The sequence below is a fragment of the Apus apus genome, chromosome 2 (assembly GCF_020740795.1).
Source record: "Apus apus isolate bApuApu2 chromosome 2, bApuApu2.pri.cur, whole genome shotgun sequence".
NCBI classification, from domain to species: domain Eukaryota; kingdom Metazoa; phylum Chordata; class Aves; order Apodiformes; family Apodidae; genus Apus; species Apus apus.
The window spans coordinates 25,924,073-25,949,253 of record NC_067283.1 but is presented as its reverse complement, the minus strand read 5'-3'; the positions used below and the strand labels follow the sequence as shown (position 1 = coordinate 25,949,253).

The 25,181-nt window shown below is 41.6% G+C and overlaps 1 protein-coding gene across 3 annotated transcripts in view; it reads left to right on the top strand.

Annotated features, from left to right (window-relative positions):
- The first annotated feature begins 2,866 nt into the window (after window positions 1-2,866).
- SLC25A13 (solute carrier family 25 member 13) overlaps window positions 2,867-25,181 on the top strand; it is a 100,718-nt gene continuing 78,403 nt past the window's right edge. The window contains exons 1-3 of one of the 3 annotated variants that reach the window (XM_051609499.1): window positions 2,903-2,950; window positions 5,209-5,223; window positions 24,341-24,394. In XM_051609499.1, the coding sequence (XP_051465459.1) occupies window positions 2,939-2,950; window positions 5,209-5,223; window positions 24,341-24,394 (81 nt within the window). In that variant the 5' untranslated portion in view covers window positions 2,903-2,938. Of the gene's footprint in view, window positions 2,951-5,208; window positions 5,224-6,935; window positions 6,953-24,340; window positions 24,395-25,181 lie in introns of those variants that run through there. The other 2 variants (XM_051609500.1, XM_051609502.1) reach the window with 2 other exon arrangements.

The following is a 25,181-nucleotide window of genomic DNA, read 5'->3' as shown; positions in this document are numbered from 1 at the left end:
CTCCTCTGCACAATGACATAGCTTCACTAGAAAGAATGAAAAATGTTCCTCCTCTATTCCTCAGAGCAGTTTATGGCTCTGTGGTTAAAACATACTGAAAGGAGTATGACACATGGGCCTGAAGTAACCTCAGTCAAGAGCGGACTTTGAAAACTAGTTGCTAATGAAGCCAAGAAGAGTGCTGTAATCTACTAGTCATATTGCATGCCACTTTAAATCACAGAATCACAGAATGTTAGGGGTTGGAAGGGACCTCGAAAAATCATCCAGTCCAACCTCCCTGCCAAAGCAGGATCATCTAGAGCACATCACACAGGAACGCATCCAGGCAGGTTTTGAATGTCTCCAGAGAAGAAGACTCCACGGCTTCTCTGGGCAGCCTGTTCCAGTGCTTTGTCACTCTCACAGTCAAAAAGGTTTTCCTTACGTTTACATTGAAAATCCTATCGTCCAGCTTGCACCCATTGCCCCTGGTCCTATCACTGGACATCACTGAGAAGAGCCTGGCTCTGTCCTCCTGGCACTTGCCTTTTATAAATATCAATGAGGTTGCCCCTCAGTCTCCTCTTCTCCAAGCTAAAGAGACTCAGCTCCCTCAGCCCTCCCTCATAAGGGAGATGTTCCTTCACTGCCTTTTCAATGAAGATAAGGAACTTGGGCCTGTACATTCATACTGGACAGGGTCAGAGATGTGCCAAGCCAAACTGTTTATGCTGGATTACACTCAGGTTTTCACGCGAGCTTTGCAATGACCTTCCAGCCTTGTTGGGACCAGCACTGCTGAGGCACACTCAGGACTTGAGGCACCTGGGGCTCTTGATGGCTGGGACATGAAGTGCTAGAAGAGCTCAAGTGCTGTCGCACATACAGACCAGTTGAATGAGGCTTTTCAGAGTAATCTTTTTTTTATTTACCTCTCTGAATTTCCCTGCCAGTCTACTTGAAACATAGGCAGGTTTTTTGCTTGTGTTTTTCCTTAGCAATTGGCTCAAGACATGTGCCAGTGTAATGTGAGAACTGTAATAATTTCCTCAGGAGTCTTAATATGGGAAAAAAAATCCCATTGTAGCCTGTCTTCACAAAAATAAAGCTCAACAGGACAGACTTTCAGCCTCTTATCTAAATATCCTGTCTTCTGTATTTCCACAGAACGTTGTATTTGTATTACAAGACAATTATTATGCCACTTTCTGACTGCAATTTTTCTCTTCTTTGTGGTATTAAAATAATTTGAGATTATTTTTGTTGTTTATAAATGTACTACTACTATCTATTAATTTATGACAAGGTGACAGAATTTACTTATCTAGTTGCTTGCAGATAGGCACTACATAATGTGGTTTTTGTGTTCATTTGAAAAGGTGTGACTAGAGAAAGGCTGCTTTGCTCTAACTGCTGTTTTCTAGGTCAGGGAGATGCAGCAAGAATAGAAAGGCTGTGCTGCCTCACAGAAGAGCTGAGCACATGCAGCAGGCACACGGGTGCAGGACAGGTAGAAAAGGCAGAGAATGGATCAGGTGGGAGGATTTTAAAAGGGGCAGAGGCTGGAAGACTGATGAGAAGCAAAGGAGGTAGATACGCTGCCAGGCCTCGCAGGTGATGGAAGAAACTTCCAAGGGACACGGGGGAGACTCTGTAGAATTTGTTGAAAACCAGAAAGTCATTAACTCATTGGACTGAAAACAAACATAACAAGAGCTGTCCTGCAAAGATGTGTACTGGGAAAGGGCAGAGGCATTTATGAATCCTTTTAATTTCCCTACTGTCTCTGTCTAGGACAATGAAAGACAATCAATTAGTTAATTGTTCTGGTTTATATTGTAATAAATCTGGCTTTGAAAGTCTCTGCCCTTTTAGTATCTTTAGGAAACTCACTTTAGGGAAAGTGCTGGAAGATTGACCTCAAAGCTATGACTAACGATGCCCAATTATAAACAGAAAACCTCACCCCTGAGCTACTCAAATAAGCAACCTTTGGCTACATGGATGTGGCAAGTTCCCTGTCTGCTCTTCCAACCGCAAGCCAGCCGAAACCCCCCCGGGAGCCAGAAGCCCCGAGGCCAGGCAGAGAGGCATCAGCAGGGCTGCCCATCGCCGCGGCTGCCGCCGGGGCCGGCCCGCCAGAGGCTGCGCTGCCCGACAAGCCCGGCCGGGCTGGCTGCAGACACGCTGCCCGTCAGGCCACGCGTGCCCTACCTGCGGTCGCCCTGGGTACAGCCCGGGCGGTAGTGGGGCTGCTTCCTCGTCACGTTCCCGCACAGAACTAACGTGGCATGAAAAAAAAAAAAAAAATCTGGTTGCAAGCACGGCTCGTTCTCGAGACACCCAGGAGCGAAGCCTGGGGATCCGGCAACCGGGTGAACCCCCCTGCAGCAGCAGCAGCCTGGAAGCGGCGCTGGGCAGGAGGGCAGCGTGTGCCCAGAGGCGCAACATCAGCGCGGCCGCAGGGGAGGTGTTGGGCTTCCTCCCGCCGCCTGCCCCGTGTCCCCCGGACACGCTGGAGCCATTTCCTCGGGTGGTAACAGCACGACAGCTAAGCGGTGGCCAGGTCACTCGGGACAGTCTCCAGCGCCCAGAGGGGCTGCGGGGCCCCTCGCAGCCCGCAATGCCTCTCAGGAGACAAACGGCGGCACAGCGGGTCCCTGGCAGGGCTGACGCGGTGCCCGTCCCGCAGCGCCCGCAGCCCGTCGGTGCCCGAGGCCGCATCTCCCGCCGCCTCGCCCCGCTCGGCGCAGCGCGGGCCGGGCCGGGCCGGGCCGGGTGCAGCCAATGGGCTGGCGGCGCCGAGCGCCCCGTCCGCGCCTCGGCGAGCGGTGACGGCCGGCGCTGGCGGGCTGGTGCGCAGGCGGGGAAGCTGCCTGCCTGCCGCGGTCGGAAGGGAGGGGAGGGGAGGGGAGGAAGGGAAGGGACGGGAAGGGGTGGCCGCGCCGGGCACAGCATGGCTGCCAAGGTAAGTCACCGCCGGCGGGGCGGGAGGCGCGGGCGGCGGGCGCCAGGCGCGGCCGTTGGCGGCGGGAAGCGGCCGCGGGGGGGGAGCGGCCGCCGGTTTGACCTCGGGCCTGTCCTTGGCGACACGCGGCGCCTCCGCCGCCGCCCGGCCGGGGGGAGCAGGGGGTGGGCTGCGGGGCCGCCGGGAGCCGGGCTGCCCTCCCCGGCCGGCGGGGTTGGGTGTCGGCGGGGATCCCCACCTGCCGGCCCGGGGAGCCGGCCTGCTCGCTGCTTGAAATGCACCATCTGCCTGACACGGCGCGGCCGCCTCCCGCTGCCGGGGAGGCGGGAAGAAGCGGCTGGTCCCGGGGCGGCCCTCGGCGGGGCGGCCGGCCTGCCTGCCTGCCGGCCTGCCTGCCGGCCTGCCTGCCGGCCTGCCTGCCGGCCTGCCTGCCGGCCTGCCTGCCGGCCTGCCGGCCTGCCTGCCTGCCGGCCTGCCTGCCGGCCTGCCGGCCTCCGCGGCCCGCGCGTCGTCCCTCGGGCGCCCGCGCCCCGGCCCGGCCCGGCCGCGCCGCCGTGAGGCCCCGCAGCGGCTCGGTGAGCAGCACGCCGCACACACACGTTAGAGAGGTGCATACAGACGCAGGTACGTGTGTGCTGCACATACACGTATTTCTGGACGAGAGAAAGCGGCGGGTGGCTCCTTGGGCAGCAGCTGGGCAGGCCAGGACCGTGTCAGGCCGGCTGTGCCCAGAGCAGGCGCTGATGTTGGCCCAGCCCCGCTTGCAGGCCTTAGTGTGATTGCCCCTTTTCACTTTTCCTCCCATTTTTCCCCATATGTTTATTTCCAACCGATTTCACGTTTCTTTGCTCTCCTGTCAGATGCCCGTTAGTTAGGCTTTTCTTCTGTTTCAGAAGGATAAATGAATTGAAATAATGTTACCATTGATAGCACACTTCCATTTAAAAAATAAACTAACCGTTAGCTGGATCGAGGCCGTGTAAAAAGATGTATTCCCCACCTAATGCCAGATACATTTAGATGTAGTCTTGGTGTTTCAAGACTTACTACTAAGCTTTTGTTAAGTTTCTTTTTTAAATACTGAGAGTTTAAAAGAAAATTGGGCCACATCCTCCTTTTTTTGAAGTCAGTGATGAAAGCTGTGTCAAGAAAACATCAGCAAACAGAGCTTTCCCAAACAACACAAAGCAGCACATGTGCTCTGTCTGGCTGGAGGTGTACACGCCTTTATTTCCGTGAGTCCGTGACAGAGTTGCTCCTGTCAACACCTTATTCATTAAGAACTTGGGTTATCTGTTTTAATGGATTGAGCCATGTATGATTCTGCTGCTGGGATGTATGAAACTGTCATCCCCAAATCTTACATTTATTATTTATAAATCTTAGCTGTCCTCTCTAGCTTTTCTTTTTTGACAGCCAGGTGGTCTGTACACACAGCATATGAGTTACATCTTATCAAACTCTTGGTGTTAAAAATCTTAAAAGTTCATGAACCACCTACTTACCTTTCCTCTCCAAGTAGCAGTTCTTAATCCACACAGTGCATTTGAATCTGTACTACTCACATAGACTTAAAAAATGTTGCAGATGCAGTTAGTGTTTGTCTAATCCGGTATACATGTGTGCTCTGTGCTACTTGTTTGCATGGAGTCCTTTTTCTTTTGACTTGACTTATTACACGGTTCAGATCACCAAAATCTTTACAAGCATCTGTTGAGAATACTCAACACTTCAGGAGAAACTGAGTTGAGTATAGTATGTTTGTGATTACATGAAGCTTGGCAGAGAGATGCCTCATAAAAAGAGTAATGGCTTGTTACTAGTGTCTGAAGCATCCTTGGTGCATTGCAAGACAGAGATACAGCACTTTATACTGCAGGGTTTATAGCCCTCATGTAGCTTCTGCAGGCTTGAATGTGTTTTGAGACTTTCTTCTTTTAAGTAGAGCTAGGAACAGCTAGAATGCATTAATAATTAAGTTACCTTGTGAAACTTGAAGGTTTTTTATCTTCTTGAAGTGAAATAGTTGCAGTTAAACACAAATTAATTTCTGCTGAAGTTGGTGGCAAAGTGTAAGCATTTCATGCTCTTAATGGTAATGTCTGAGCTCTGGTTCTGCAAGCACACATATGAATAACTGCCAGCTAAAGAGCTTCTCGGCCTAAAGTTATTCACATGTGCTTGCAGGCATGGGCCTTGATTTGTGTTCTAACTTCCTCACTGATGCATCTCAATAATGTTTGCCTTTTTCACCTCAGCCAAACAATGGACTGGTGAGTCAAATGATTTTTCTAAAATCCCTGCATGACCGCTTCCTTTAATTTTTTAATTACACCCTTTAAGGCATCTGAGTCTTTGGGATTGAATGTAATTGTTCTTTGCTTCCAAGATTGCAAATATTGACATTTTAAGCAGACTGTAGGAATTCAGTCTGTTGAAAGGAAAAGCCAAATGGGATGCTGTTAAGGCTGCATAGTTAAGCACTCAGGTATCAAGAAATGAGCAGAGCTTTTATTCATGGAATCTTTAATGTCCATTACAGTGCCATTTAATTTTCTTTGTTGTATGTTACTCAGTGTTCTACAATCTATACAATGTTTTAAACAATGTATATTGCACATCAGTGCCTTTTCTGAATCTTTGCAAATGTTTTGTGAAACATTTTGTGAAAAGTGTTTTGTGAAAACTGTAATGTAAATTATATTTGAACAAATTTGTAGTAAAAGCTGCAGATGAGATGTTCCAGTAGATTTTTATCCCATCATAGGTGCTGGCTTCGTTTTCTGAATTGCACAGTAAACATACTATCTGGAAAGTCTTTATGGTAATGCATGTACCGAGCAATAATGATGTTTCATATAGTGTGCCATGCTTTATTTCTTAATGTTGAGTGTTTAACAATGCAATCACAATGTTTTTTCTGCCCTTTAGCCCAAATACTTCTAAAGAAAAATTACGTAGTCTAGCTAATGCCCCTTGCTGTTCATCCATTGTGTATTTTACAACAAAATTAACTGTGCCTGTTGAGTGAATGTGAACCCTTGGTCCAGAAACTGCTCCACAGTTCTGGGCATAGCTGTTGTGTATCGTGCATGTGCAAAGTGTGATTTGCTGGCATTGTAAAGTCCTACTGCTTGATAAAATATAAATTTATTTCCAGTGGGAAGTTCTAAGGTACTTTTCAATGAGACCTCTTTTCGTAGCCCATTCTGACTTTGCCACTGTGTTACTTTGTTCAACATAAAGTCAGAAACTGATGTTTATAATGGGAACTAGTACGTGTAATATTTTTAAACTTTGTATTTCATAACCACAAAGCTACACTCAAAACAGTTAAAAATTACACTAAAGAAAATTTCAAACTTGCATAAATTCAGTAGATAAATTAAAGCTTAGAAACTGTGTAAAAACCATGGACTTAGCATAGAAACTTTTGTACCCTATGAAACTTCACCTCTGCTATGCACAGCATGTAGATAAATTGTGATACTTTTATTGAACTGCACAGTACTGATATAGGAGATTATTTTTAAATACTATGGTATCTCTCTCTTTTTGTAATATAATTGTTCCATGGTGCATGTGTGAACTTGTATCCATTGGGCACATACTGGTTGCCTCCATTACCTAGAGTATGTACGTTATTTAAAAATTATTTTCTTATGAATAAAGTGAACACAAATATCACATACTAAAAACTGTTGAAGGGATGAACCATATGTCAGTACCTGGTGGGACTACTTGCATGCTTAATTTTAAGTGCATGCCTAAGTCTTTTGAAGAACAAGAGCCTGGCTGTCAGAAACATATCAGTAAGGTTGCACAAATACAGTTGTTGCTGGCTTTACTTCCAATGCAATATTTGGGATGTTTCTAATGCATGGTAAAAAAATTGTTATGCAGTTTTGGTTTACTTAACAATTTTTAATTCTCTTTCTGCTTATGTTTTTCTGGAACTGTTTACTATGGAAGCTGTATTGGTGGAGTTACATGTTCTTTCCAGTTACTGCCATATTTACCTTTAAAACCCTAGACCTTGTAATATCAAAAATAGTCCCCATCACAGGCTCCTTGTGTATCTTGATGCTAATAGTGAGAAATTTTCCAGTGAACACCCCAGATGCAAGATGCAGCACCTGGACCAAATGAATTGTAGTTCTACCACTGGCCCTGGCTCTGTGGGCTTTCTATGTGCAGAAATGATCCAGTGCCTGCACGGGGTGATGTGAATTAATGAGGTCTGGGTAAGCAGTGGCTGAAATATCAACACCACGGCAGTGGAATTCTAAATGAACTTGATTCCAAAGAATGTCAAAAATATTAGATGCTGGTGCAACCAGGCCACGTTGGTTATTTTGGTGTTGTGCCTACCCAGCATGTTTCTTTATGCATCATCGAGCTCCATCGTGCCTCTTCGTTCAGCTCCTTCTCGCGTGCTCCTCTCCCTTGTGCTAGCAGTAGGTTGGGGTGTGGGAACAACTCTACTAGTTTCTTTAGTGCTTGTTGATGCTACTGTTCCCTTCCTCCAGCAAAATGGTAGAGCAGAATTGCATTGCATTTCATGTGGATTCAGTGGGCCCTCAGAAAGGAACGGGTAAGGGATCCTAGCATTGTGATGGCTACTGTGCCCATGAAGGGAGTGGAGTCCCTACGGACAGTCTCCAGCCACTCACTGAGATCAAAATTTTTGGGGAAAGTGGTTGGTAAGTAAGGAGAGAGGAATCTGTTTCTCTGAAACATCACTGCGTTTATGTGCTGCAGACTTAGTCATGACACTCACTGGCACCGTGATAGTTTTTTTGGATGTGAGAGTGCCATGTAAGATCCATGTAGAAGAAGGTCCTGTTGCTAGTCTGTGCAGGTCCAGTGGTGCTTCCTGATGTGTAGTTACATTTTGGAGCTGCATAAGTATGTAATTCTTTAAATACCTTATGTATTGTGGGACTCTTCTTTCCACTTTCCCCCTCAGAAAAACCTGCTTATGATTTATTACTTCATCTTGACTTCTTAAGAGACCAGAATTTGCCTGATAATGGGACACTGCTTTTGTATGAATGCTGATAACTTCAAACATTTTCTAAGTACAAAGTGGCATGCATGACAACTGCAACTGAAGCAGAGGAAAAAGCACGTTATTTACTCCCCTTCGTTTTCCTCCCTGCCATTTACCATATATTTAGTTTCATTTGGTTTCTTTTACTGCTCATGACATTTACCTTTAAGGGACTGCTTGAGTCCTAATCCCACAAGGTGCAAAGTGAATTACGGGGCCCACTGGCGATAATAATCCCAGGGTTGAGAATCACGGAATGCCTCTGTTGTGGAAAAAGTCCACACAGCTCTCTTCTGTGCTGAATGCCAAGTTACCCTGAAAAGGAGCTTTATTACACAGGGGTTTTTGTCTTGCTTGAGTCTGTCTGTTTCTTTGTACTACTGTTTTGCTTCCCTTTCTTTATCAGAGCAAGCTGGAGGTGAGAAGAGGTGGTGAAAGAGATTGATCCATGTCTTTAATATGTCAGAGAGTTACTGATAAGCTTGCATGTTGTAACTGCCAGTGGTTTTAAAAAGTTTCTGAAACCTACCCGTTTCCATTATGGTGTCCCTATAAGGAATTGCAGGGTGACCTTGCATCTCTTTTTAAGGCAGGGATGCAGGGAGGACAGTGGAGTGGGCCAGAACCCACTGCAGTTCTAGTGATTAGGGTACCCAGCTGGGAGCAGGGAGATTGGGATTCTCTGTTGCCAGCATAGTTCGTGCATTTTTTGTGAATGATACCTCCATCTGCCATAGTTCTGGAGGGTTGCTGTGCTTGATGCTGTGTACAGTTCTGCCAGTGCACATTAGACATTGCATGCATGGTTGCTAGGCTGGAGCAGGGAGGCCTGGTCAATGTGTCTGAGATGTCTGTACGTGCTCAGCCAGGGCTGTGGCAGTTCTGGATGTACATGTTGGTGGAACTTGTGGAATTCTAAAAACCTTAAGTTGCCTCTTTGCTTGTACATGGATTGTTTTTTGCATCATGCTGTGACTGAGGTAGTGAAGCGTGCTAATGGATCTGATCGTCAGAGGCCAAGCACAGTAGAGTTTACAGGCACATAAACACACATTTTATTTGTAGGGAGAGCACTGACATTGGCAGACTTATGCCCAGCCAAACCTTTTACAAATAATTTTAAATCTTCTTAATATCATCACTGCTTCCATAGTTTTAGGATGCTTATAGTTCTTTTTTGAGTTCTCGACTAGGCTGGATCATGCCTCTGGGACTGGGTCATTGCTTTTTTTGCCTCCCTGATACTGGACTGCTTGTCTCTCTGCTCTGATGCCAGGGCTGAATGCACATAGCTGTCTTGTTGGTCAGGATGGCATGAAGAGGTACCTAGTTGTTTCCTGACCCACCAGGTCACTGGGTTTTTAATTCAGTGGTAACCCTGAAGCTGTGATTCAACTTGAACATCACTAAGCATTCAACTGCAGTTCTAGGATCATAGAATCATAGAATCATAGAATCCTAGGGGTTGGAAGAGACCTCGAAAGATCATCTAGTCCAACCCCCCCGCCAGAGCAGGGTCACCTAGAGTACATCACACAGGAAGGCGTCCAGGCGGGTTTTGAATGTCTCCAGCGAAGGAGACTCCACAACCTCTCTGGGCAGCCTGTTCCAGTGCTCTGTCACTCTTACAGTAAAAAAATTTTTCCTGATATTCCTCTTAAACCTCCTATGCTCCAACTTGTATCCATTACTCCTTGTCCTATCACTGGTCTTCACTGAAAAAAGCTTAACTCCATCGTCTTGACACTCACCCTTTACATATTTGTAAACATTGATGAGGTCCCCCCTCAGTCTCCTTTTCTCCAAACTAAAGAGACCCAGCTCCCTCAGCCTTTCCTCATAAGGGAGATGTTCAACTCCCTTAATCATCCTTGTGGCTCTGCGCTGGACTCTTTCAAGCAGTTCCCTGTCCTTCTTGAACTGAGGAGCCCAGAACTGGACACAATATTCCAGATGTGGCCTCACCAATGCAGAATAGAGGGGGAGGAGAACCTCTCTTGACCTACTAACCACACCCTTTCTAATACACCCCAGGATGCCATTGGCCTTCTTAGCCACAAGGGCACACTGCTGACTCATGGTCATCCTCCTGTCTACCATGACCCCCAGGTCCCTTTCACCTACACTGCTCTCCAGCAGGTCAGCCCCCAACCTGTACTGGTGCATGGTGTTTTTCTTCCCCAAATGCAAAACTCTACACTTGCTCTTGTTAAACTTCATCAGGTTTTTCCCCGCCCAAGTCTCCAGCCTGTCTAAGTCTCTCTGAATGGCAGCACAGCCTTCTGGTGTGTCAGCCACTCCTCCCAGCTTGGTGTCATCAGCAAACTTGCTGAGGGTACATTCTGTGCCCTCATCCAGGTCGTTGATGAAGATATTGAACAACACCGGTCCAAGTACCGACCCCTGAGGGACTCCACTAGTCACAGGCCTCCAACTAGATTCTGCCCCATTGACTACAACTCTCTGACTTCTTCCTTTCAACCAGTTCCTGATCCACCTCACTGCCTGATCATCAAACCCATACTTGATCAACTTATCTACAAGGATGCTGTGGGAGACGGTGTCAAATGCTTTACTGAAATCAAGATAGACCACATCTACCGCTCTACCATCATCTATCCACCTAGTAATTTCCTCATAGAAGGCTATGAGGTTAGTCAAACATGACTTACCCTTGGTAAAACCATGTTGACTGCTCTTGATGACCCCCATCTCCTTGATATGTCTAGAGATAGTGCCAAGGACAAGTTGTTCCATCACCTTTCCAGGGATGGAGGTGAGGCTGACCGGTCTATAGTTACCCGGGTCCTCCTTCTTGCCCTTCTTGTAGACTGGAGTGACGTTTGCTATCCTCCAGTCCTCAGGCACCTCTCCAGTTACCCATGACTTACCGAAGATGATGGAGAGTGGACTAGCAATGACCTCCGCCAGCTCCCTCAGCACCCTTGGATGCATTTCATCCGGACCCATCGATTTATGGATGTCCAGATTATGCAACTGATCCCTAACCCAATCCTCATCTACTATGTCCTCACCTATCTTAACTACTTCTGGGGTTATATGAATCTGGGGCTCATGAGAAAAGCCTGCAGGAGTAAAGACAGAGGCAAAGAAGGCATTCAGCACCTCTGCCTTCTTCATATCCTCTGTCACCAGGGCACCCACCTCATTCAGCAGTGGGCCTATATTGCCTCTGGTATTAGCTTTGTTGGCTATGTATCTGAAAAAGCCCTTTCTACTGTCCTTAACCCGACTTGCAAGGTTAAGTTCCAAGGAGGCCTTAGCTTTCCTAGTTGCCTCCCTACATTCCCTGACAACATTCCTATATTCCTCCCAAGTGACCAGTCCCTCCTTCCATGATCTATAGATTTTCCTCTTCCACTTGAGTTTCCCCAGCAGTTCCTTTTTTAACCACGCTGGTCTCCTAGCTCCCTTACTAGATTTTCTACCCATTGGGACACACTGATGCTGTGCTTGCAAGAAGTGGTCCTTGAATATTGTCCAGCTATCTTGAGCCCCTTTACCTTCTAGCACTCTGTCCCATGGGACTTCCCTTAACAATTGGTTGAGGAGGCCGAAGTTTGCTCTGTAGAAGTCCAGGGTTCTGGTCCTGCTGGAAATTCTGTTCCTCCCACACAGGATCCTGAACTCCACCATCTCATGGTCACTGCAGCCAAGGTTGCCATTGACCACCACTGCTTCAATAAGGCCCTCCTTGTTGGTGAGCACAAGATCCAGCAGCGCTCCTCTTCTAGTCGGCTCATGGTGCCAGAGTGAAATGGAGTAACTGACTCGGCAATACTAGCCCCACTTTTTTTTTTTTTTTCTTTTTTCTTTTTTTTTAATGTGTTTGTTAGCCTTTAAGTGAGAGCAGTTCCCTAGTACGTTTCACAGCAAAGCAGCCTAACGAGTTATCTGGATGGTATGCTTTTATGTAACACTAGGTATAGAAATACCTTACACTGTAACCCTGTGAAGGGTTGTCTTGTATTACAGCCATAGGACTATTTACTGCCTTGAGTTTTTTCCACTGCTCAGCAGAAAAAAAAGAGAAGGAATTTTTTTTTACTGAAACTAGGTCTGCGGTGTTTTCTGTGGATGAGGCGGTTCATTCGTTGACAGTTCTTCAGTCTTGACTCATGATGGCATAACCATAGAGGTGCTAGGGCTTTTTCCCTAAATGTCAGAGGCATAATGCAAGATCACAGCCATGGGGATGTAACTGTAAGTTTTGCATAGACAAAACTGTGAGGTTGTCATAGAACTAATTATTCAACTAATGTACCTGCTAGTTATTTAAATGCCAGTGGGCAACAATCAGTTTAAATGTTCAGAAGAGGGAAAGTAAAATATGGAACTGAAGTGCCAAGAAAACTTTGTCACTGTTTTTCTCTTAGATTAAATATTTATACTAAACTTTTTGAAAGTAATTTCATTTTCCTTATATAAAGCCCAGTAACTGGACTGATAGGAGGATTTTTAAAAGGAAAACCTTGATGTGCATTTTCTGTGGAAGCAGAAATAAAAAGTCAAGACTGCCCTTAGAAATGGTTTAATGTTGCGTTGTTTTCGTTTTTTAAAAGATGTATCTCTGATTGGCTTATTTATGTATTCAAATTTGAATTGACTTTGCTGTAGATGGGATAACTGCCTCTTGTTTTATGCAAGTTTATGGTTGTATTTGTCTTGATTAGCCTTGCTGGTCCCTACATATTTTTCTAAAAGTGCTGATGTGATGTCTGTAGGATAGAGCTGCCTTTCTTATGCCTGATGGTTTGTGTTCCTTCTCAAGCACCACTGCTTGAGTTCACTGAATTTAGGATGTAGGCTTTTCTGAGGATCTGGGGCTTACCGTGAGTCAGAGCTTCACTTAGTTTTATATAGGGCATAGTTACACCACAGTGTTTGCTGTGGAAACTGAGAAAGTCAGACAGTTTTCAGTCGATGTTGCAGATCTTCATGTAAGCCTGTCTTGTATCCTTAGGTCTTTCCACATTTTTGGCATTTTTACTGTTAATACTTTAGGCAGCTGTGGTTGCAGTCAATAGGACAGATAACAGCTCTTGAAACTGTTAGTTCTTGCTCCACAAACTGACAGGTGGAGACTTCCCAGTCATATTAGTGCTGTTTTAATTATTATTACTTTTCTTTGATTAAAAATAAGTCCAAATAGTGAAAATAAAAGATGTTAACGCCACATCTTATCATATGCTGCTAGCTTGATTAAATTTTATGTAATATGGACAGAAATGCACAGGCATGTGTCTTTCAAACATGTAGGATCACCTGTTTTGTGAAGTGCAGTGCTACACAGAAAGCAGGTAAAGAATGTACTGCTCCAGCACCTCTCTTGGGTATCAGGGGCAGGAATGTCTGACAGCAAAACTGTCAGACTGATCATGGAGGCAAGTGGTTAATGATGTGTTGTAAATTGAAGAATAGTCTTTCAGAAACCGTCCTTTTAAAATAACATTAAACGCTTTTTAACCAGCGTATCTTATTTCCTGAAAGCTGCCAGAATACAGAATTAAATTGACCTGCTAAGGTCTAAGTTTTGGTAAGCCAGGAATGATAATCGTAGAGTTGTAGTTACCTGTAGATTATCATTAGGTTATACTGAGGATTAGACACAAATTATATAGCTGGAATTTGATTATGTCTTCTGTTCAAAACAGAAACATTAAGAAAATAGTTTTACTTGAAGGTTATTAGAATGTAGTCTTTAATTTTTTTCCAATCTTCAGCTCCCACCATAAATCAATCCTATGTAAAGATAATATACCCTCAAACTCTTAAAGTCTAGTTTTTTAAGAAAATTCTCATCAGTGTAAAGTTTTTGAGGCTTTTAAAGGCTATTTTAGCAATTATGGGGTCCTATCAGTAATACATGTGCTTTTTACAATTATGATTTTCATGTCCTTGATGATTAGGGCAATTGAAGACTTGCAAAGAGCAGCCTTAATTCCAAAGCTAGAATATGGAAGAAGGTGTTGTATAGCTAGGTGACCATAGTTATTAGCCCACCTTATAAATAGGTAGAAGCTGACTTCTTTTTTTTTTTTTCCCCTACTCCTTCACATGCCTTTATGTAATTAGTGTTCTGGAGTATTAAAACCTTGGTTGTAGAGCTAAACAGCTGTTGAACAAATTTAAAACATAAAACATTTCTGAGCTCTTGTGTAACTACACAGAGAGGTAAGCGTAGGGGATCAAAGTCTGACTTTTTCTGATGTAGTTGAAGAAATTTTTCTTAAACTGAGAACTTTAGGAAAAGGACAAGAACAGTGATTTGATGTATTTGAATTCCATTTGTGATTTCCCCAATAGAGAATATTCTTTCTCTCTCCATTTGTGACACTGTAATCTTGTTGGTACTTCCTTCATAATTGAAGTTGATATATGGGTATTCAAGTTATTGTGTAAAATGCCATTGACCACAGATTTTTTCAGCTTCATGCACAATTTTGTATTTACTTTTTGACATTTCAGTTTCTGAAAACTTAAAAATATTCTGTCTTGGAGCAAATCTTTATTTCTATCAGGGTAAGTTTAAACTTATCAGGAAATGGAGGGTTCAAAAAAGGTTTCTTGGCAGATTGGAGTCTTTTTTTAGTGGTGGCTTTGCAAGGAGATGAGAAGAGAACAGAAACTGGCACTCTCTGTTCTTTATTTTTCTTTCTGATGTTAGGTACTGGAAAAAATGTGTGTAGATTTTAGAATATGGAGTTATAGGAGGGCACACATTTTTCAACCTTCTTCCTGATAGTATTTGCATACTGCCTAAAAGCGCACTTAGTTAACAGGGTGGATGCTTTCACAAGGATGATCCTGAGCCAAATGCCAATCATCCATCCCGTAGGAGGAAGAAATTCTAATTGTCTTTGGACTGAAGTTGTTGTTTCTTATCCCAACTTCTCTGAAATCTCTCAGCCAATAGAGCTATCATCTTCTCTGGATTTTGGGTTTTTGTCTCAGTCAATGGATATTTAATTCTGGCAAGTATGCCCAGCTCATATAAGTAAAGCAGTAAATTAGAATAGTATTTTAAGGATTAAATTAGAACAAATTACTCAGTGTTGGAGTAGCTTGAGCTGCATCTGACCACATATTTCAGCAAAGACTTATAAATGTTAATCAAAATGCAAGTATCACCTCCAAAACATAAAAGACCATCAGTGAAATTATAACACCCAGCTCTGTTTTGGAGGTCTGTGTTCAAACCTGTGCACACATCATTTCCCACACTGAGAAATGAGCTCTCCTGCCTTAATGCTTCTTCAAATTATTGCATGTCTGTGGTGTTGCTTTGCGTTTTTTCTGCAGTTCTTCTACACCAGGTGCACACTACATTTATGGCTTCTTAGTTGAATCTCTTGTCTGGTGTGGGATGTTACTGTGCAGCAGAGACTGGACTGTTACCCTGTATCTGTATCACGGAGGGAGGCTCCCTTCTTAAAGGATTTAATTGAAAGGTACTTTCTGTAGTAGCAGTTGAGCTTAAACGTCTGTCCTTTGTTACATGACTTTCCTGTCACATCTATCCATCACGTGACCTGATACAGAGGTCTGATTTTAGGATAGAAGAGATCTGAAAATTAGTATTACTGAACAAACAGCAGGCTGTTCGTTATTACTGTTGTATTTCTGTGCCTTGGAAATATGACCTGTTTCCAGTCTTCCCTGGATCCTTGGCTACTAAAACTTCTTGGTCACGTATTTTATTATTGTAGGTCTTTATCATGTTTGACAACTAGTGTTTGATGGAACATCACTGATTTAACAAATCTTTGGCAGAAGAAATCTTTAAGTGAGGCACTGAGTATGAAAAGCCATTAGAAAAAACATGGTATGTAAAAATACTGTGTCTGGCTGATTCCTTCTCTCAGCCCATTGTGCAGTCTGAATCTGACTAGAAGAAATCTTAACGTGTTTAGGGAAAGAAATTTTTGAATAATTTCACATTTCCATTAAAATAGTTTTGTCACTGACATCAAGTCAGCCTTCCTCCTTCCTGTCACTTCACCTGTCTAACGCTGCTTGCCATTGTGTGTCAGTCTAACTGGAAACTACTTTGTAAAGATCATGAATTAGTCCCATGTTGATGCTGTTCAGAGGGAAGAAAAACATGGCAACAACAAACTTTCTACAGTTGCTTTTACTCTTTTCAAATGCCCAAATCACTTACTTGGTCTGCATCTTTTCTTTCAAGATGAGCTGATGTGAAGCAGTGAATAGTGAACATTGTCTTAAGAATTTTAGGCCTCTTCTCACAGTGAAGAAAATTACAGTGGCTGTAGCACGTAACCTACAGATTCAGTATCTCAATTATGAGAATAGCCCTAACCAGAATACTTAATTCTCAGGTATTTAAGTGTTCAACCCAAATACTGTATAATCAAAATAGCACTTTATAGTTCCTTATTCTGTGTGCCAATGACAAGTTAAGGCTAGTAAGCTAGCTTTTCACCTTTTTCTTGTGGATGGCTGAGGGTGAAGAGGGAGGGCACTAAACTTCTGAAAATGATGGAAGAGGCTTACTTAGCAAGCTATGTACAAAAAGACTGTCAGATACACAATTTTCTTTCAGTGTTTTTAGAAAGTTTTATATGAGTATGTGTCTACAATTCCTTTTGAGACTTTGAAAGCCTAGGGGACACTTTGTATTGTGCATGACCCACAGTTTGATTAAATATAGGGATGTGTAATGAAAATTAGTGTGAGGTCTCCTGGCTTTTCTGTTCACTGAAGACTTCTGGGCTGGCACAGGTTGTGAAAGGTGTGAGGAATAACCACTGATTGATCACCCAGCATTTTCATGAGGCAAAGTGTTACTTTTTTGCATTTCAAAGGGCTTGGATCTACTGGTCAGAAATAAGTTTTTTGAATTTTACTACGTTATTAACAGTTGATGACAAAAAGTGAAGTACACTGTCAGCGATTCTGGTAGCATACTGGGGGATCACATACGTACTGCTCTGAACTAGTTCTGTGATGTCAGGGTGCTGACATCAACCCAAATGTTCAAGGGATGAAATGGAATAACTCCTGGTTAATGAGACATTGAAAGACTAGTGCTGGAATTTCTCTAGTATCTTAAACTCTGCTCTGTGTTTGGTTAATCTGGTGGTTTTAGATTTTAGTTTAACTGCAATACCCCCCCAAAAAAATGGAAATCTATTTATTGGCAAAATAAATTACTTAGTTTTGTTTTCCCTTCTACTAAAGATGCCTGCCTGAAAGTAATTTTAGGATTTATTTTTTTTTTAAATATTCCTATATTTAAATCAAAATGCTCAGTTTGACATCATCATAATTTCCACTGCAACCAAGTGATATAGCAAAAATATTCTGAGGGCAATGCAGCAGAAGTAAATTTAATGTTTTCATGAAACAGTCATTGCTTTATGCAGATATATATAATAAAATAGACTCACAGATGAGAAATCAAAATAATTTAAACTAAAATCAGGATAATTTCTAATTAAAATGTATTCAAATGCTGAAAATGTTTCTACAGTTTCTTAAGGAGATGAGTTTTAAATTATTGTTGTCAGGTATCTTACAACTTTTACAAATTATGGGAAGTTATTGTGGACTCTTTAACAGTTTTGACTGAGTTGTAGCAAGTCACTGGCAGATAAACCTTTAGTATTACATTCACTGCCTTACACAAATGATCTAAGTGTTGATTGGATCATTTTATATTCCCACATGAAACTGCAAATTATTTCCCAAGTACCCTGTTTGATAGCTTCAACTCTCTGTTCAGGTCCTTAGCTACAATGAAGGTCACATGTCCACAGTGGTCTTTGACAACAGAGTAATCTGCTCATATTTCAGAGCCAAGCATTTGTTTATTTTTAATACTGAATATAAGAATTGTAAAAGAAAATGTTAAACTGCCTTTACTTTGTAATTGCCCTGTCTTCAGGGAGGTGTTCCAGTAATTTTAAACTGGTAACTCTGTGAGAGGTTTGTTAGTTTGTATGTTGCATTCAGCAACTGATACTTTGTATAACTGTGAGATGATGCTTCTTAAAGGTGCCGCCTTGTGAGAACCATGGTGTTAAATGGCCTTCTGTCTTAGTTGTGTCTTATCCATTGCTTAAGCCTGGTCCAAATATATATTTTTATGCAGATAACATTGGGTACCAGATAAAATTCATGCTGTCCTAGTAGTTTGCCACTTCTCTCTGACAATTTTTGAGTGATAACAGGTATCTAGTCTTCTGCTTTCTCCAGGAACTGCTTTTGATCTTCATGTTACACTGGAGGATTTTCCTCTCTTTCATTTTTTTTGAGTGAGATTACTCTTTTGCTGCTAGATGGAGCCTGAAGTTTAGCTCTCAGACATGAAGTGCTAGCACTGAGATGACTGCTTTTGGAAGATGAATGTGAGGCAGAGGATGTCTTGAGCTTATGATCAGTGCAATGGTTGTACAATGTGCTCTATTGTAATGGAACAGGCCCTGGGCAAATCAAAAGGAAATGTCTATAAACCGGGCTGAAGTAGCCACCAAATATGTTTTAGCAGGTTGATGTTCATAATGCTTAGACATGCCTCCATTTCTGGAAGGTGTAAGGAAGCAAAAGGGAGAGCAAAGTAAAAGTGTTAGCATCTTTCATCCCATCATGGTCAGCAGAAGGGTGATCTTTTTGAAAAATACCCATGAGTTAATGGAGATATCATTTGACAGTTCTCATTAGTAGGTCATTTGGAAATAAAAACTTTTTTTTTTATTGAAGAACTCCTAATATATCTTATATATAGTTGCTGTATTTCTTCAAGTGAGTGGTGAGCCGAGATTTGTTTGCTGAGATTTGTTGGGGTATGTTAATATTACATAATGGCCCTTGCAAAGTAGCTTGTTTGTGTATCTTCAGATCTCAGTCCTGAAGATGATCTGGGTAAAAATGTGTTGTAGAGAAGCTATGAGACAATAGGGAATATTACTTTGAGGAAGATGAACTGATGCAGTCAGAGAACTGTAGCACCGTATGATAAATGAAAGCTGAGCTTTTACTGATAGCAACATGAAAAGTAATAGAAATTTCTGGTTTTAGCCAAGACTTAGTTTTCAGGTTCAGCTTCTCATAGTGTAGTGCATTTTGTTTTGTTGTAGAAATGACAGCGATTGCATCCTTTTCCTAGTCCAGAGGCTCACTAAAAACTAATAGTCCAGTTTGTTCCTAATTGCATCTTCTGGTATGTGCATAAAGTTTGGAATGAATAGTATTGATCACAGTATGATGCTTGTTCATTTTGTATAAAGATTTTGCTGAGCAATGGCAATGCCTCACTATTTTTACCTTATTATCAGGCTAGTTTTATGGTCCTGTTTTTCAGGTCTTTTAGTAGGGAGACTAGAAGTACACAGTCTAAATGTCTTTTTACACAGCATTTCTTAGCTATTCTTGTAAATTCTTTTAGCTGTTTGCAGTTTTCCTTAAGACATATACTACTCCTGCCCTGGTGTTTGTACCTGCTTTTGAAGCGTTGGACTAACTGGACAAGCATTTTCCTGCATGTATGTAATGACTGTGTGCTGGTCCCCAATCAATTTGTTTGCAAAAATACTGTGGTTTATTGGAAATCTCCTTATGTGTGAACCATCTTATGAACAAGCCAGCTGCAGTTGCTTTGGGACTTTGAAAGTAGGATCAAAGCTAGCAAGTAATTGACCAATAAACTAGGTCTGTTAGCTTTGATGCGCCTGGGGGAGGTGAGGCTTCCACTTATCATGGTGCAGAAGCTGGACTGGGAATTGCCCAGATTTATAATTGTGACAGAGTAAGATGGATGCAAATAGTTTTGCTTGAGATTTGCTGTCTCTGCCAGCTAGCAAATTTTGTTCTGCTTCACCGGGGTGGGGAGTAGGCTCAGTCTGTCTGTTTTCAGTAGTGTTTATTATGTAGCTCTGCATTGTCAACCAGCTTGTAGGATCCAAGAAGACTTTGTTGGTTAGTGTTAATAACATTTCTTTTTCTTAACTTAGCAAAGTGTTACTAGACAAAGGAATACAGTTACTGCTACTTAGTGTAGTGTTACACTTTTGCAAAATGTAATTGTAGTGTTCTACTCTGAAGATGAGGACTGGTTTTAGAAAATAAGTGTTTTTATCTCAAGGCCGACTGTGCTCAGAGTGATCAAACTAAATGTAATATGAGTACCTGCTTAGTAATTATTAGTTTTGCTTACAGTGATTCTTACCCTTAGTCCTTGGGTAGGTCTGCCAAATGCCATCTGATTGTATTTTCCTAGGATAAATTATCGGTTTACCGTGAGAAAGGTCTTGTGAGAAGGTCTTTTTGATCTGCAATTTGTGCCAGGTGTCATGGTTCCCTGCTTAGTGAGCTGCTCTACATCTTGCTTGCCAAGTTCACCATGATGCTGAATTCTACATAGTTTGCTTTACGTTGCGGATCAGTCAAGTTCTTTTACTTGGATTCTGTTGTGCAGAAGGAACAGCAGTTCATTTGCTGAGGTGAGAATATTCTGAAGCATGTTAGGCTGCTTATTGGGGCAGCTGAAACAGGAGATAATGTCATGGACAGATGATGCAGAATGCTGTTGTAACTTATGATGCTGTGTGTGATAATGGAGAGTGACCAAGGGGAGTTGCTAGGTTAGAAGAATGTGTATGTTTGTGGTAGTATAAGTGTAAATATGGAAGAAACAAGTAAGCAAGTTAGTTGCATTAAAACACAAACTAAAGTGTTATTTTAGCATAATACTTAACATTAATAGATATTTGGTTGAATTCAAACTAGGTGGGTAACTGCACCTTAACTACTTGCCAGTATTCCAGTCACTCATTTAAACAAGAATGTAAAGTTAATCCCTGGTTTGACATCCTCTAGAGTCACACATTTCGAGTGCATATGTATACTTTTAGCCAGAAGGAAACATTACGGTGATCTAATCTGACCTCTTATATAAATTGGACCACATGTGTTTGAATCTTACAGGTGGACTCAATAACTTGTAATGAAACTTAAAAAATAACTCTAGAAGACATGAGGTTTCAATCTTGTTTTGAGGTGTTTTAGTGGTACCAAATACATTGCATTCTTTAGTTGTGTTTAAGAATGGAAGAACTTTAAAACAATAATTTTAATTTAATCATGAAGATATTAGAGCTTCTGATCGCTTGTTGAGCCATTCCTCAAACATCATCTCTCTGCATGTGCCTGTAGACGGTGTCTTCCAGAATTAAATAGACTGAACTCACCAGAGCCTGTCAGCGAGGCAGCCCTGCCACAGCTCTGGTTTGCTGCTTGGAGAAGGGCTGCTCTCCAGCATCTTACCTGCTTGGTGTCAGGGGTTTTTAAGATAATGAAGAAGAAGGTGACATCTTTTCCTCCACCAACTTTCTCCTTTGCACCTGAGCTGTATTCAGGTTAATCTGTGTTGAAGAAACAGTATTAGAGAGGTTTATATTTGGCTAGGCATCATTGACATTATTGCATTAGGCATCATTAGCAATAGACATCATTCCTAATGGGAGGGGTTAGGTGTTTTAAAATGCAATTCTTATATTGCTTTTGCCTGTATAATTTACATATATACATAGCATGTTGCCTAGAGCTTTCAAGTATGTACTAATGAATAAAAAACCTTGATGACATTTTCTGTGTGTTATCCCAGTCTTTTCTGTAGCACGTCCTGACTTTCTTACAAGCCTGCACTTTAGTTTCTGTACTCCCTATTGTCTCATGTCTTTAAAAATAAATGTTTGTTGCAGAGCTTTCTTCTCTGAATATTACTTAATGAAAATTACTGGGGTTTTTTGTGTGTTAGTGTCTGTTGCAAAGCATCTCTGTAATGAGCAGTAACAAATATTTCCCTGAGATCTGCTTTATTAAATGCCTCCTCACACAGAAGAAAGATGTCATGCCTATCACCTCATAGCTGGTTTTATCTTGTGCTGGTTTTTGTCTTTATGGAGAGAAGATAAAGTGAAATGGAAGAGTCTTTACAGTAACAAAACGCATCACCTAAGCCTAATTATATGAAAATCAGTAAATTTAATCTGACTTGACTGAAGAGGAAGCAACTTGTGTCTGTGGGTCACTTTTCATCCTGCATGGTACCTGTTGGCTTGCAGTCCTGCTGGCATCAGGTTACTTAGCCCACCTTCAACTGCTGATATAACCAGGAACCATTTTCAGAATGGTATTGAAAGTGTTTTTTTACCTTTTCCAGAGGGGAATCTGCTAGTAATGCCTGTCATTGGGTTCAGTTCTTGTGTCTGTGTGTGCAGCTTCAGCTTTGCCCACAGCTAGGGGTGGATGAAAGGCTGAATGACATACTTCTGTTAGTACTGGTATGGCTGCATTAGCATTGATCCTTCTGAAGCTGTAACACAACGTAGTAGATGCTCTTTTCCTTGCTTTGCATCACATAGACCTTTCAAAATGGATATTGGTGGGTGACACGTGGACAAACCCATTTCACAGTGCTAACCAACCCTTTCCTCTCATGTTTGCCAGGAAACAGAAGAATGTGGAAGTAGATTGCAGGATATGGAGAGCAACTTAATCACTGGTTTCTTTAGGCTGAGTTTTCTGGGACTGTAAATTTTAAATTTCAAGGCAGACAAAGTGTAATACTGATTCATTTTTCATAATATGTTTGAAATGTCTTTTCTTTGCCTGGGTAGTGGCAAGATTCTGCATTGCAGCAGCAGAGAAATGTGGGGTTTTTCTTTCCACGAAGTTCCCAATTGCTCTATAGAGTACCAGATTTTTACTAATGACGTTAGAGTAAATCTCTGCTTACTATGCAGGGATTACATTTAGGACAGCTTGTACTTTAGACAATACCCATTTTTACATTCCTAGCTTCACAATTACACTTTTGATTTTTTGCAACTGCCTCCTTACGGATTTCTGTGCAAACACACAATTGGAACTCCAGCTGTGGACTCTTGTCAGTTGAGTTCTAGCATAACTTCAGGTGTAGTCTTTCCCTTTAAAAAAAGATAAGTGTAAAATTTTATTAGAAATATTACTAATGTACTTTTGTTAAAATACTCTGGGGTTGTTTTATGTGGGGTATTTTTTAAAATCTTTTTTAATGGCCTGTTTAAGGTGAGGAAAAACTTAATACAGATTGTTTATTAAATCTACATGTGAGGAAATAATGGTGTTGCACAGACTTACACAGGCTGCTGCCATTTTCTGCAGTAGTCCAGTGTTCTACTGGAAATGCACTTCCAGTTATATTTGCTGTTACAGTCTGCCATTGCTCTGGAGAGTCAATGAAGTGGGTAGTCATGTTTTATTGATAAGGTTTCTGGTATTTAATTCTTAAGCAAGTGTAAGGTGTTACATATTTCCCCTTGGCTCTTAGTTCCTCATTGCAAAGTTGTTTTCACAAGTTTTTTGGTTTTTTTTTTTAAATCCAGGTTTGCTTGCAAAGTAATTTTTTTTTTTAAATTAGAAATAGACTGATATGCTGAATTGACAGTTGTGATATTGGCAAAAAAGACTTTATCAAAATGTCCTGAAGAAAGAATGGGAAACTTTATAACAGGTGCAGACTGAGGAGATAAAACGACTTTCTGCCAGAAGCAGCAAATGTATGGCATGGGTATGTCAGCAAGGAAAATGCTGATGTGCTTACTCCATAGTGGATATAGAATATTTTTAGGTCAGTGTTTTAAAATAAAGATATTTCTAATTATTTTGGGTTTGTGGTGATAAACTTAACTTAAATTTTATTTGTAGTTGGCTGGTTGTTTGATCTGCAGAAAAATCTAGTTCCTGTGCTTTTTGAGTTTACCTCATCAAAAAGATGTACACTATAGGTTTAAATAGTTTAAAATGTTCTAAGTAGGAGCTGGAAGTACCAATACAGCAATAAATTACACTAGAATTCAGTCTCTTAGGGAGTTGCTTTCTTGGACATGTTTGTAAGTCTTAGTATTTTATTCTTGACATCTGTCAGTTGGAGGCTGCATCTGGTCCTGTGAAATCCTTAGATGAAAGATGCTGGAAGTGTAAAAAGCTGTATGGTAAAGATGGTATAATGGCAAATCCCAGCAGAGAGGTATGTTGAAAAGATTGGATACTTGAATATCGTTATGTAATGTGTGCTTGTTTAAGAATTGCAGGGTTGCATAAGGGAAGCATTTACAACAAAAATGATGAATAAATTAGTGTAAATGTTAAATGAGTAAAACAAGCATGGTCAGCTAAAGCAGCACATAATTTATCTAAGGTGAACATGTATTTTCATCACTTGTTCTATTGTTTGTATTCTTCCTTTTAAATGACACTTTGACATCTTTTGTATAAATTATGCATATTAATATAATTGTGTTTACTTGTAGGTCGCTCTAACCAAGAGAGCTGATCCAGCTGAGTTGAAAACAATATTTTTAAAGGTATGTGTTAAGTAAATATTTTACTCTTTCTGCTTAAATTTTTCCTATCTTTTGCTCCTTTATTGCAGCATACAACTCTTGATAGTTTTTCCAACCATTAATCATCTACTGTATTATTACCATGTTAGACTTAAATACCATTATCAGAATTGAACAATGCTCACCAAGAAGTCAGATACATTTCTGAGTGATTATTGTATTGACTCAGAAGAAGTGCTACTGTCTTAGGAGAAAAAATGCTTTGTTCAGAGAATGGGGTGGGAGTTTCAGTATTGTTCCTACACATGGTAAAATGTTACTGTAGAGACCTTGCTGTTAGACCATTGGTAAACTTCCTTTTCCCATCCTTGCTTCCTTCCTTCTTTCAGGGTTATCTGTTTCCTTAATTTGTAGAAGTGTTGGGAAGATCACCTTGTGAATTTGTCATATAATTGAAATTCTTTCTGTGTTGGCCTGCTATGGAAGTGTGCAAGTAATGAAATGACTGGTGTACTTGCTTGTATTCTTGAGAGAAGTGTGCTTTAGTGTTTTTCTGGGTAAGGGTTTCTTTGTCCCATTTCCTACATTTAAATAAATATTCCTAAGATTCCTAAGATTCATTAGTAAAATATCTATATTAGTTTGGTAGGCTAGTATTAAAAAGAGTACAGGAAATGGTTGGTCTGGAGAGTAGATGTGAGGTAGGTGCCACAGGGCTTCAGGGAGCTGTTGTAACTGAATTATTTTTATGAAGGAATTGAGTGCCTAAGAGAGCTCATACCTTTCCAAGTTCTTTCCTCCACCTTCC